The sequence below is a fragment of the Penicillium subrubescens genome (assembly GCF_028828155.1).
Source record: "Penicillium subrubescens strain IBT 31985 chromosome Unknown utg000011l_segment0_segment0, whole genome shotgun sequence".
Classification (NCBI taxonomy): Eukaryota; Fungi; Ascomycota; class Eurotiomycetes; order Eurotiales; family Aspergillaceae; genus Penicillium; species Penicillium subrubescens.
The window spans coordinates 904,697-918,191 of record NW_026643161.1 but is presented as its reverse complement, the minus strand read 5'-3'; the positions used below and the strand labels follow the sequence as shown (position 1 = coordinate 918,191).

General features: G+C 48.8%; 5 protein-coding genes across 5 annotated transcripts; 2 read left to right on the top strand and 3 right to left on the bottom strand.

The window, feature by feature from the left end:
- Positions 1-2,033: 2,033 nt before the first annotated feature.
- N7473_012697 (uncharacterized protein) lies at positions 2,034-2,351 on the bottom strand (the record flags this gene model as incomplete). The annotated part of the gene is made up of 2 exons (XM_057158636.1): positions 2,034-2,176; positions 2,252-2,351. 2 exons carry the CDS (start codon positions 2,349-2,351, stop codon positions 2,034-2,036), a joined length of 243 nt encoding a protein of 80 aa, XP_057002590.1.
- A 1,086-nt stretch (positions 2,352-3,437) lies between these two features.
- N7473_012696 (uncharacterized protein) lies at positions 3,438-4,458 on the bottom strand (the record flags this gene model as incomplete). The annotated part of the gene is made up of 4 exons (XM_057158635.1): positions 3,438-3,476; positions 3,544-3,943; positions 4,057-4,237; positions 4,296-4,458. 4 exons carry the CDS (start codon positions 4,456-4,458, stop codon positions 3,438-3,440), a joined length of 783 nt encoding a protein of 260 aa, XP_057002589.1.
- Positions 4,459-5,208: 750 nt separating this feature from the next.
- On the bottom strand, positions 5,209-7,128 carry N7473_012695 (putative ab-hydrolase associated lipase; the record flags this gene model as incomplete). Its single annotated transcript, XM_057158634.1, has 1 exon — positions 5,209-7,128. One exon carries the CDS (start codon positions 7,126-7,128, stop codon positions 5,209-5,211), a length of 1,920 nt encoding a protein of 639 aa, XP_057002588.1.
- A 1,197-nt stretch (positions 7,129-8,325) lies between these two features.
- N7473_012694 (alpha-L-fucosidase) lies at positions 8,326-9,963 on the top strand (the record flags this gene model as incomplete). The annotated part of the gene is made up of 4 exons (XM_057158633.1): positions 8,326-9,009; positions 9,068-9,197; positions 9,258-9,309; positions 9,366-9,963. The coding sequence occupies 4 exons, from the start codon at positions 8,326-8,328 to the stop codon at positions 9,961-9,963; spliced, it is 1,464 nt and encodes a 487-aa protein (XP_057002587.1).
- Positions 9,964-11,289: 1,326 nt separating this feature from the next.
- Positions 11,290-12,989, top strand: N7473_012693 (N amino acid transport system protein; the record flags this gene model as incomplete). Its single annotated transcript, XM_057158632.1, has 3 exons — positions 11,290-11,357; positions 11,454-12,870; positions 12,933-12,989. 3 exons carry the CDS (start codon positions 11,290-11,292, stop codon positions 12,987-12,989), a joined length of 1,542 nt encoding a protein of 513 aa, XP_057002586.1.
- Positions 12,990-13,495: the final 506 nt, after the last annotated feature.

Genomic DNA, 13,495 nt, shown 5'->3' with positions numbered 1-13,495 from the left:
GCAAGGAGAATGGCAGATCATATGAAGAGAGAAAACCGGACGCAGGCTCAATACCGGACACAGGACTTCTTTAAACCAATGACTTGCAATCATAGAGGTTGGTGGGTCCGCGTCGAGGGTCGTTTCAGATGTGAATGTTGCATAAAGGAAACTCGGCGCTTCGCTTTCCAGTGCCCTGGGTGCGAGAAGATAGCGTGCGCATCCTGCAGGGAAGTTCTTAAACGCAAAGCTCTTTAGTCTTTATACGGTTTAAATACGAAACAACATTCTATCCTGGGAGTGCTCGGAGAAAATGGAGAGAACGCTGAACAAGATATTCTTCTTGTTGCGGAGTGTAGCGGAGCTTTCATCTGACTGGTTTGTATACAGGGTGCGATAACCTGGGAGGCTGGGGTTTTTTTGAATCTGTAATAATACATAACTACCTAGTCTTATAGCTTACTCATTATTTTTCACGTTTTGCGTTATTTCTAACACAATATGAAACATATAGTGACTACGCTGTATCATTAAATGTGGAAATATATATATTAGGTTAGTGTATAGTGTTATAGGATTTGAAAGAGCATCTCTATGTTTCCCGATATACTACTACTACTATAGAAGGTAATATCGGTTGCTACTGTGTTAGGTAACCCCTATAATGGTGATACAATGCCTTAGGCTACTGGGTGGTTCTTCTAACGAATCAGGGCTGGAAAGTCATCAAAGGAAACTGCGAAAGCCCGCAGAGGACCCTATTATTCAGCAATCCGTTAGCGGTGGGTTCCCAAATTGATTGGCTAGAAGGGCAAATCGATGCTACAATCACAAACGCGACCACATTAACACTCATCCCAAAAGAAACTCATAAGCAGTCGCCCATTTGCGGGGTAAGTTATCGAAATATTTGAATACCTTCAAAGTACTAATAATACTTTTCCATCTTGTCCTCGACTCCTCTTATCATCACAGCCCTCCCCAGCATGTCAAAGACGGCCCACCACGATCGCCCAGTGCGGGGTTGCCAAGACCCCAGCCCAGCGCATCCGGACGCTATTAGACCCATTCGATGGACCCAGACAAGTAACTCTACAAGTGGGGAACTCGTCGAATCATGAGATCATCTCGTGACTCTGTGACGACGCTCTGAGTAAATCTTCCCTTGTGATAGGTCGTCTGAGAGGCTGCCTAGTCCAGCGGGGGGCGGATTCTGCACCGGTTTCTTTGGGGAATAGGGGGGTTAATTTGTGTAGGCTCGACACTCTGGACTAACTAGATGGGTATTGGAGTTGGCAGTGGCGTTGCTACATGTGAGGCTATCTGGGACGAGGGCTGGGTTATTTCGTGCAGATTCGAGCGCACAGTGAGGAAAATCGCCTTCGAGGGGCTTGTACATGTTATGTGTGGAGGGAGGGTTTGAGGGAGTTGGTGCTCGCGTGTTGTGGTTTATTCTTTCTCGTAGTGGTTGATGATTACGACCCCTCTCGTGCATAGATTATGCGATGAGATTGCCTGGATTGTCGCTCGACATAACCCCTAGGAGGGTCTTTCGCTCAGTCTTTCGATCGCTTATCTGGCCCACGTAGCACTATTGGGTCATGATGGCTCCCTAACTGTTCAAGGGGCTTTATCGCGAGACGAGTGGCTGCACAACTACGCGTTTCTTATCGCTTTTTCTACTTTCTGTCGTTCTACTTGGACCACTCTTCAAAATCACTGCCGTATTCTACGAGGAAACATGTAATCTTAATTGATAATAGTAACATTCGTAATTGAGGTAAAAGTAGCCCCAAAACTCCGAGTCAGTCATGCCAATCTATGGCGACATATGAAAGGATCGAACATCTTGATAGATAAAAGAAAGGCCCTGCCTAAGCATTCCTCCTCCGCGTCATTCCATAACCAGTACGGGGGTCGAGATGAAGGTTGCGTGTCGAAAAATCAATGATAAAAGGTGGGGGATATGTGATGGTGGGTAATAATGTAGGTGATACTGATGACAGTGTCGATGACGACCGAGTCTCAAGAGAAAGGAAATCTCGAGCAGATATCTACCTGACATGTTTGAGGTATCTCATGGTCAGGTAGACAGCAGCCAGACTAGTGTAGACACCACCGCCAGCGGTGAGCCAGACAGGACGGTGGACGTTCAACGAGGTGCGGAGCAACTGGCCCTCCTTCTTAGGCTTGGCCTCTGTAAGAAGTTAGATAGATGATACTTTTGATGGAAAGATGATGATGAAAGGGATGGATTTGATGAAAGACGTACCCTGCTGGAAGAGCCTCTGGCGAAGGTTGTTCAAGCCCTGACGGGAACGGGCAGGGAGCTGCTGGAGCTGTGCGATGATAGGGCCAACTGGTGCTGACATGTTGATGATATTGAGATGGATTTGATGGAAATTCTGGATTTCAGGATGTGTTTGATGATACAAGAAGTGTAGAGAGGAGAGTTGTCGATGGGAAAGAGAAGCGCCCCCTTTGACCCCCAGCCCTTATATACCAGAAATCAGATGACATCTGAATGCGGGGTTTACCAATAGCGGGGGGTGACATTTGAGACATCCGGGGCATCCCTGCGCGGTGGCAATGCCAGCAGAGTTTCAGCTTGGATCATGGTGGCTTGCACGCCCAGAATGCTAACATCATGACTTACAATGGTCGGTCGACTGGCTAGAAGTGACGATGTATTCTTACGAGTATCTTCTACAGCTTTCCAAATTCCTAGAGCGTTATAGAAGCTAGAAATGCAAGAGTTGATTCATCGCAGTAGGTATGGGCTGATGGGCGGGCGAGAGACGATCAGGGATGAGGAGGGCGACCAGGATGACCCCCTCAGCATGCCTGGTGCAACTCTGCCTGGGATGATTGGCTCTCACGACCGAGCAGTTGTCTCGACTACGCAACACTGCCCAGATATCGAGTCCATTAGAGTCTATGATGACACAACGATGAGCACCAGGCGCGTAGCGAAAGGGAAATTCTCTCCATGGCTATAGGTGGTTCCCCTGACACCATCCCGTTGGCATGGACAAGCATAAATTTTGGGTTCGCCAGGGGTTGGACCTAGACTGGTATATGTTGAGCCCCAAGGGCACCTCCATACTACATGCATGAGAATATGAAGATATCGTAGTCGCTATGCTGGTTTTCCTAAAGGATTCGAGGTGGGTGCGTTGGGCAGGAGAGTGGAGTCGCCCGTTCGGGGCCCACTGTGGAAATCCGGGGATGCGATCGTGTGTGGGGTTAGTGTACCCACTGGCTAAGTGTCTAATGACCCTAGTTGAAGCTCAGTAGAGACTTATCTACGATAACTTAAGAGGATTAGAAATGAACGCAGATACCGTGAATTTCAAATAACATTTAATCAGTTGGCCAATCTCTACACAGTGAACCAGCCGCCTTGTCTCACGCCCAACCTCGGCCTGAGGGTCGGAATGGCAGCAAGAAGAAGGCGGTCAGTATCCCGTGGAGATTAACTCCAGCTGCTCATAATTCTGGCACACAATGTTGTGGCTTAGCATCTTGCAAATTACCACTCGCGAGTCCAGCAGTCCTCCATACACCCCCGAAACATGATTCGGGGCCTGAAGTGGTCCAGGCAAGGACCTCCCTCACCCACGGGTGAGTCTCGTTGGGGCAAAACGTCCACACGTTGATTTCCCCGTCAACGCTCCCGTGAGTGAGGGTGTCCTGGTCCACCACGTTCAGCACACCCTCCAGCCCGCTCCATTTGGGTACCCAGATAGTCTCCAGATCCTTGATGCCGGTGAAATCCCGGGCTCTTGCTTCTTTCCATTTGGCCCAGACATGTCTAGTCTTGCCGTCACTGATCCACTTTTGCACCCTGCTCCGACACAGCTGGAACTTCTCCGGGGTGCGGGTCCACCTTTTGAAGAACGCGATAGTAGGCCCGCTCTGTGGGACACCGTGGGCCACGCAGAGCCGTCGAAATTTGAAAATGCTTTCCTCATCAAACGGGTCCACCAGTTATATGTGAATGTCAGCCAGACGGCCAACTCTTCCGCTCTTTTTGCGTCTATAGGGATGGTCATCAGGACGATTAAGGGATCGTACCATCCACTTGCAGGCGCTTCGGTCATTTCTTGACCAGTTCCACGGTCCGTGTAGCTGGGATTGCAGATGCATGTGCGGACGGTTGCTCTTTCGTAGATCTCAAGCAGTTTAGCAGAAAGATGATAGTCTGCATAAACGTGCACAGAAGGCTGCACGTGCGCCTGGTACATCAGGACGGTGTCTCTCTTGTGTTGTAGCCACGAGCCCCATTTCGGTCTCGGCTTGTCCTTAGACTTTACCGGCGTGCGTACGTCTCGTAGCGATCTGACGAGCCTCCCAGTTCACATAGGCAATCACCGGAGGCAAATCGTTTTGTCTGGACGTCCACTGGCCGTCGCAGTGCATCGGCTGTGCCAGCCAGTCAGGGTGATTCGCCTCGATGACTAGTTGGGGGATTGTCATTTCAGATCTCAATTCGTAATTCAGCTGGAAGTCGACTAAAGAGGTGGAATTTTTGGGTTGGTGGTCTGTTGGGGTGCTGACGATTCATGATGAATGCTTGATCTAGTGATGAGAAGAACGTGAAGTAAGAATGAGGACGTAAGACTATAAGCGACAATGGAGAGGTGAAGTGAGGATGAGGATACGCACCTGTTGAGGATGAAGGGGAAGTTTGGAAATGATGACTAGAGGAAGAGAGATGTGTGTTGTTTAAATAGAGAAGAAGTGGCTCGACCATTAAAATTATAAAGAATCTACGAATCTTCAACAAGCTGAGCATAGGTAGAAGAAGTGACCATTATGTATTTTAAAAGTAGAGAGGGAGAGAAAGAAGGAACAAGCAGGAAAGGAAAGGACACAGGTTTATGTAGGTCGCAAGAACAAGAACGGGAAACTGCATTGAAGCGAGCGGAAGGAACCAGCGAAAGACCTACAAGCCAACAGAGACGGAAAAATCCGCAGATGAAGAGAAATCCATCAATATGGTACAAAGAATCACTTTCTAGATTGATAATACCGAGTTACCATTTCGGGACAGTGCCACGGCTGGTCTTGGATGTGGCAAGAAGCTGCACCCTCGGTGCCATTCAACGAGCCTCGTATAAGCGGCAGTCTAGACAACATAATGAGTCTCTAGCTAGCTTTAGATTCCTACACAGCATGGAGGAGGTGGAAAATATTGTACACTGTTGATTGATTATATACACTTGGCTATGTGCACCTGGCCTCCGACGCCCCGAGCAGACTCTGGTTTATGCCCCGCGGAACACGGCAGATGCCTCGCACATCGTCGGGTATGGTATTCCAGATGACCTGGCGAACTTCCTTTCCAACCTGCTCAATAGCATCCATGGCCCAGAGAACATCAAGATGCTCATACTCCTCAATGATCTTCGAGTGTACGACTCGAACATAAGGCTCGAACCCCCCTTCGAAGCGTTGGAGAAGTCGACGACCATCCACCAGTGCATCAGAGCCACCAACCCACAGCGCAAAGGGAGGTACTTGGGGACCAAACCATGCTCTGTCGCCGGGAGCAGATAAGCAAGGACCTCCCGGGTCATCTCCATGCTCTCGACCGACCTCGTCTCGAACATGTTGGTCTGCACTTGACTCAGAAGCAGACTGATCTTCTGTGGCGAGAATGCACTTGTGCTTGGCAAACCCGTCGGTTCCTAACCACCACCGCATAATCTCGGCACTGACATATACAGGAGCGAATTGAAACATGCGGTCTCGCAAGTCTCGCTCCCAGCGGGAATCGGACCAGTCGAAGAGGTATGAAAATACACAGTATGCAAGCATGCCGTATAGTCTGGGAGGAAAGGTGCGGTGGACAGTCATCATGAACGGGATGAAAGCGTGAATCCCGAAGAAGACGCGAAACGCTTTGGCAGAGAGCATGCCCATGAAGCGGAAATAGGGTCTGCTGACGAGGGCTCCAGCGTAGGCAGCGGGTGCGAGGGCACAGAATACGGAGAGACGCTCTCCAAGCTCGGGTCGATGCTCCTTCGCCAGCGCCACGAACGTCTCCGTAGTTCCTTGTGAGTGGCATACGAGACCCAGCTTCCCAAAGCCGGTCTCATATAGCACACGAGATGTAAGTGCCACCAGGTCGAGTGTACCGAGATGCCGAATATCCCAGGACCACATGCGTGGATCAGATGGAGACAGAGTGGCGTGCTCGGGCGTCATTCCACATCGGTTGTTTCCCAGCCAAACGTCGTACCCAGACTTGCAAAGATAGAATGCAAGGCTATCGTCATCATTGGTGCAGTAAGCGCCTGCGCTCTGCAACAGCCCGTGAATCAAAAGAACGGGGTACCGGCGTTTTGCACTGGAGCTGGAAGGAGGCCAGCTCTTCGTGCTATTAAAGACCGCAGGTCCACGCTCACGCCGTTGCTCGGCTGGGAGTGCTGCATATTCTTGAGGGTTGTAAACATGCCAGAGTGTGATGATGAATCCATCCTCAGTCTGGACTCGAAATGTCTCAACATCCAATCCGACCCGTCGCGCATAGTATGCAACATCGCAGACAACCGGATCCTTGCCTCCTTCCAGCGGTGGGCATTCATCTGGCCCTTGCTCCTCATCCACGTGTTTCTTCTGTTGCCGAATATGCCATTTCCGGTCTGACTCGGCCCGTGCCAACTTGCGCTTTTTTTCCTCGGCTTCGAAAACTCTCCCCGAAGCAGGCTTCCGACCTTGTAGACTTGCGCTTGCATTGGCAAGTACCATCCCAGCGGTACGGGACAATGCGCTGACAAAGATCGCAGTCAAAAAGCCTAGCGAGAGAACAAAGGAGACCGCTCGAATCGCGTAGTACTTTATGCTGGAGGCGATAGTCGGAGGGCCGTATGCAGGCAACGGCGGAAACAAGAGGTGGTTATGCGTCTTGACGGGGAGTTTCTCTGAGCATGCATTGCCGTATTTCTCGGCTGCATACAGATTGGCCCTTGCTGCATTGCCGCTCGTTGCACCTCGTATAGTGTCTGCGTGGTCATTGGAAAGCGAAGTGGCTCGATCGGAGGGGTTATCAGGGAATGTTGATAGGACCAGTCGAGGTTCAGGCTCGGTCGTCTTCGCTGGAACCGACGTGGTGGTTGTTCCCGGGGGAATATTGACCTCCATGGTCGCGAGATCAGGTAAACGGAAACGAAAGACTAGAGAACATCATGCGGCCCAAAATGAAAGACGAGAAGAGGTGTAGAGTTGGCAAGTTGGCTGCGCTCGTCCTTCGAGGACCGAGCAACTCCCCGCATATGGCCGAGGCTCCTGTCTAGTTCAGGCACAGTCACGTGATTCACAACAGCCAATCAACATGCGTGAACATGAAGAATATTGTGGCCTCAGGCAGATTTAGCCCAAATACCCAGGCAAAACCGGTTGTGAAGAATCCGGGGATGAGGTCATACCATGTTCAATCTATGGAGTTACAGTAGTTGTTTTCTGGAGATAAGGAAAAGCAACTCGCAAACACTGTCGGAATCTCCAACGTTATGCCTCAACCAATGACTAGATCCCGCTTGAACAGGTCATCCAACATAAGCTCCATGCTGAGGATATACTAATACTTTACTGGTTTAGTCCATGGAGATGTTGCAACGAGGTCTATGCTTAGCTATTCGGGTATTGGGTCATCACAATTATAAACTCATAAAGGATGCTCTGTAGTCTGAGTGTGAACTCCCCCAACTACCGAAAATTAGCCGACGGGTAATTACTTCGCAGCACGTTACAATCGAAACCACCTGCGAGAATGATAAGGTATGATCCAGTACTTTGTTTGCCAGCTTGCCGTGCAGATACTACTTAAATCACTGAAGCTTACATATGGCAGTATTCTAGTAAAATGTGGGAGAGTTCGAATCAAGCCCCTCATAGTCCTACTAGTATCTTTGTCACGATGCTCGAGAAATTCTAGCTTCACTCTCCATAAGGAAGATATGGAGAAGTTCTGAGCTGACCAGTCACGGATTTATCATTACGATGTTGCAGACTTATATAGTAGAGAGACGATAAAGGCGCTCCCAGAGCTGATGTTACATTTTCAAGGGAGCAGCATAGATGGCAGAGATCTGCAGAACCCCGCAAAGAACTCGCTCTACGTTGCAGCCGTTGAATGATGAACGTATCAATGAGCGGATGATTAACTATACTCCCTCGAACCCCCTCAAATTTGATAGATGCTACCTAGAAGTTACATAGATGGGCCAGAAGGCCGGTGTCGAGAGGATAAATTGTCTCGCATTCTCATATTCGCCAGGATGCGAATTTCAAGAGAAGCTGGAATATCAAAATCAGAGTAATTATTTGGCAAATCACACTATGAAGCTTGTCTTAGGTCTACTGCTCGGATCATGCTCTTTAGCTCATGGCTTGACATCAGACTCCCAAACCATCAAGCGGGATGATCCAGGCGTCTCTAGCCCCAGTTATCGCATATCTCCCATTGACGGTTCCAAGATTGCACTGCCGACAAAGGAACAACTAGCATGGCAGGATAAAGAGATTGGTGTTATTATCCACTTCGAAATCGCCACCTACCTCAGCGTCGACGGCTGCAATAACATTCCAAACCTTCTGCCCAATCAATCACTCTTTGATCCCGTATCATTGAATACAGACCAATGGGTGGAGACTATCAACTCCCTAGGGGCGAAATACGCCACTCTAGTTGCAAAGCACAATTGTGGATTCACGACATGGCCGAGTGAAGTAACCTTCCTAACTCGTGATAACGAGACGATTCACTACAATTATACGATTGCTCAGTCTCCCGTTCATGGAAAGGATGTCGTCACGAGCTTTGTTGAGTCGGCCCAGAAAGGCAATATTGGTCATGGATTTTATTACAGTCTGATGTGGAACAATTTCTTGAATGTGCAAAGTGGTGGAGTGATCACTAGCTCTTGGACTCCTGGTCAAGTTAATATCACCAACTCGACATATAATCAGGTCGTGCTGGATCAGTTAACGGAGTTATGGACACAGCATGGAAACCTAACTGAGGTCAGAATGCCCTAGGGATAGGCTTCCTTGATGAGTTTAAGCTGATTGAAATATGTAGATTTGGTTTGATGGTGGATATACCGAGACACAACAGGTGAAGATCCAAAGTCTGTTGGAGACTCAACAGCCTGGAGCAGTCGTCTTCAACGGATGCCAAACAAATGGGACGTGCATTTCAGCGAACCCTGGTAAGTCATCATGAATATCTGGAATTTGGAAGTCGTCAGCAGTCGTACTGATGATTATAGTACGCTGGATCGGTACAGAGGCTGGAGCGGCCCCGGAAGAAACCTGGTCAAGGTAGGCCTATTGATCATGTTCACCGTCGGCTAGAGCTCTCTAATTCTCCCTTCAAGTGGTTTGAGTAACGACGGGGGAGATCCCCAGAGTCCCTATTTCTGCCCGGCCGAATGCGACACCACATTGCAAACTGGCGACCGTTGGTTCTACGGAGTCAATCAAACTCTACGTTCACTCGAAGAAATGAAAGACGTGTACCACAAGACTGTCGGTCGCAATTGTGTTTTGGAATTGGATCTTGCACCTGATCGCAGTGGCCTCGTTCCATCTAATCAAGCCGCCCGATACAAAGAATTAGGCGATTTTATCAAAACCTGCTATGGAAATCCTATCGCTCATAAGGTGTCTCGGAATGAGAAGGGCATCTATTCTTTGACTTTTGGGAAACCCACTTCCATTGATCGCATCGTGCTAATGGAGGACCAGACGAATGGCCAGGTGATTCGATCTTACGAGGTCTATGCGAAGATTGCGGACTCTCGTTCCTCCAACGGTGGGCATGTGCCATATACCTTCATTTCCAATGGGACCAGCGTGGGCCACAAAAAGATTGATCTGTTCAACAAGGCAATCTCTGTTACTGGCGTCCTGGTTAACTCTACTTATGTGGATATACCCAAGTGGCGGTCGGTCTCTGTCCATCTATGTGACTAGTCAATATGATGAGAGCGATATATATTCGCTGGAGGCTCCACCAGTGGATGGTTGGAAATTCAAACAAGCCCGATATGCTGCCACATATTGAAACGAATTCCAGGAGTCAACAGGTGCCATCCCAGACATTGTAATAGGCTTTTGGAAGCATATTCACACAATCAGATGATATTCAATACGATGATATTCCTCTTTTTGTAATCCAACGCATTGGTTTTCCCTCATGTAGCCAAAAGTTGACGCTCTCTTCATCAAATAAGACGCTTTGGCCGAGTGGTCTAAGGCGCGTGACTAGAATCTTGTCCTGTTCAAGGACAACAGCTAATCACGTCCGTTCGCGGGCGTCGGTTCAAATCCGACAGGCGTCGTTTGTTTTTGTTCTCAAAAGACAATATTTTTGGTCACGCTATGGTATCGTTGTGTGCCGCTAGAAGGGCTAGAAACGGGTTGTGGAGTAGGCAAAAGGCACGTTGGCGGGGATTTGGTCGGCCAATGTTGAACAAAACCCCGACCTGTCTACATTCGGGGATGATATTTCCTGAGATTTTGAGGTTATTATTATTCATCTTTGAACTCAATTTTTAGCAATAATAACTCGGACTCGGCAACGTCTAATCTGGCGGCGCGAAAATTCAAACTGTCCCGTGGCGATGTGTGGTGGAAGGTCCAATTTACTCTTTTGCAGTAAGAAACTAACCGTACAGAAAGGTCTCTTTGCTTGTCAAAAAGACCAATAACTCAGTTTAGGAAAAGAGAATCTGTTTACCACGCAGCTTGGGCTTTTGAAAACACATTCCTATTACTGTCAATAATGAGACAACGTTCCACCCATAAGATGCAAACGGCCGGATGGATGATCACATGACTATACAGATGCCTCAGGCACTAATAAAGCCACGGCGTAAAAAACTTCACGATGTGGCCAACCGCATCCCTGGTTGGGATCATGCAATGCGTAGGTTAAAGTCGGCAGATCGCCTTAGATCGCCTCACGGTTTACCGAGGTTTTCCACGGAAAAGCGCGGCTCGGAAGGAGGCCAAGTAAAAATTAAACTGGCCTTAGTCAGGGAAAAAAATCTTAGCTTCGAGTGGCGTGGATCAGGGCTGAGAACAGGGCTGAAGCCGATTGGCTTGGCTATGAAGAAACTCCAGAGCCGCGCTAACAGACAGGAACAGCATGTATAGCTTCATTTTAAAGTACATGTATTATGTACAAACTTGTCAACAACTTACAAAGTCAAGATAACAAGCATAGATAATCAATGAAAACACATGAAGTTCATCTGAGTTACTGAGGATCATGACTAACAAGATCTCGTATACCCAATGGATTTGACTCTAGTGGAGAACAAGCCTCGCAATCACGGCTGCAACGGTGGGGCTCAGGGCAAGAGGTGAGCTGTTTCGGGAAGGCGCCGAGCAATCGATTTGTCTATCGAATCCTGCAGGAACCGAAATTTCTCGGCTTTGTGTCAATTCCATTTTAATAGTCCGCTGCTCCTCGCTCTGTCGCGACTCATTCGCGTTGTTCTACCCCGTCCTCCAACCGCTTCGTATACATCCTTCCTCCCGGTCGTTCGGTATACCGCCGCTCACGTCGCTCCGATGTCCCCGAGTAAGAACAATGCCGACAAGGTGATTCCATCTGAGGATGGATTCGCCGATATGAGTGATCGGGAGCAGCAGATCTATGAGGGTGGCATCCAGAAGTTCAATCGTCTTGGATGGAAGCGCCTGACTATCGTTTTGATTGTCGAGGCCGTTGCTCTTGGAACCCTCTCGATCCCGGCCACCTTTGCGAAGCTTGGTATGGTGGCGGGTGTGATCTGCTGTGTTGGTATTGGTCTCATCGCGGTGTACACTAGCTACATCATCGGTCAGGTCAAGGTCAAGTTCCCGCATATTTCGGACTATCCCGAGGCTGGAAGGCAGATGTTTGGTCGATGGGGATATGAGATTCTCTATGTTATGTTGGCCCTCGAACTTCTTCTGTCGGCTGGATCCCACTGTTTGACCGGAACTATCGCTTTCGCCAACATCACCGAGAGCAATATCTGCTCTGTGGTTTTCGGTGTTGTCTCCGCTATCATTCTGTTCATCTTTGCCGTGCCACCTAGCTTCTCGGAGATGGCTATCCTCGGATATATTGACTTCGTCTCGATCGTCATCGCTGTTGGAATTACTATCATTGGAACCGGTGTGGAGGCTAGCAACTCCACTGGATTGGCAGCCGTGAACTGGTCGGCCTGGCCCAAGGAGGGTCTTACTTTCTCGGAGGCCTTCATTGCGCTCTCCAACATTATCTTCGCCTACAGTTTCGCCCTCTGCCAGTTCTCTTTCATGGACGAGATGCACACTCCTACCGACTTCCCCAAGTCTGTTTGGGCTCTCGGTCTGGCTGAGATTTTCATCTACACTATCACCGGTGCCCTCGTGTATGCCTTTGTTGGCCAGGATGTCCAGAGCCCTGCTCTTCTGTCTGCCGGTCACCTCCTCAGCCGAGTGGCTTTCGGTATCGCCCTACCTGTCATTTTCATCAGTGGCTCGATCAACACCGTTGTTCTCGGTCGCTTGATCCACGGCCGTATCTTCAAGAGCTCCAACATCCGCTTCGTCAACACCAAGATGGGCTGGGTGACCTGGTTGGCCCTGATCGTTGTCCTGACGATCCTCGAGTTCGTGGTTGCCGAGGTCATCCCCTTCTTCGATGACCTGCTGTCGATTATCTCCTCGCTCTTCGTCTCCGGCTTCACCTTCTACTTCCCGGCCATCATGTGGTTCATGTTCATTCGTGAGGGTAGAATCTTTGACAAGAAGAACATGTTCCTGACTGTGGTCAACACCATCATTCTTGCCATTGGTCTGATTGTGCTGGTTGGAGGAACCTACTCCAGCATTGTTGATATTGTAAGTTTCTCAAACATAAAATCATTATTTTATCACGATCAAATTCTAACGGTTTCCTACAGATTAAGTCTTACGACAACGGTACCGTTGGAGGTGTGTTCTCGTGCAAGTCCACCTAGTTCTCCACGCGGCGTATGGAGTGTGTATAAAAACATAGATTTGCTGTTTTTGCCTGTAACATAGACTTTGCATAGCTTATTCCCAATGCATGCAGCTTTTGCATTATATGATCAAAGTCCCAGCCCTACTATTGTAAAGCATTTCTTAGAACACTTTCTTTTAAAGTAAGTGGTGGTGGCCTCGCGTCCTAGTATTGAGACACCATCACTAACATACCAGACTCTCCCGATAAGATGACCTTGCTCCAAGCTACGAGCTTTTATAAGACTGATAGCCCGACTCTTAATCGAGCATTAGAAAGGGCACCCTTTCTCTATGTACTGCCGTCCTCGGGAACAACTAAGCCCATTCTGTACGCCATGACGTTATCCAAACTCTCATATAACGCAACGATCGCGCAAGTCTTTCCCAGCACAAATTAGAATGCTCTCTTTTTTGGGTATATCTCAAGCTTTAACTGAGATCGCATTCTTTAGTCAATTTCCAACTCCGTGAAAGAGCTTCA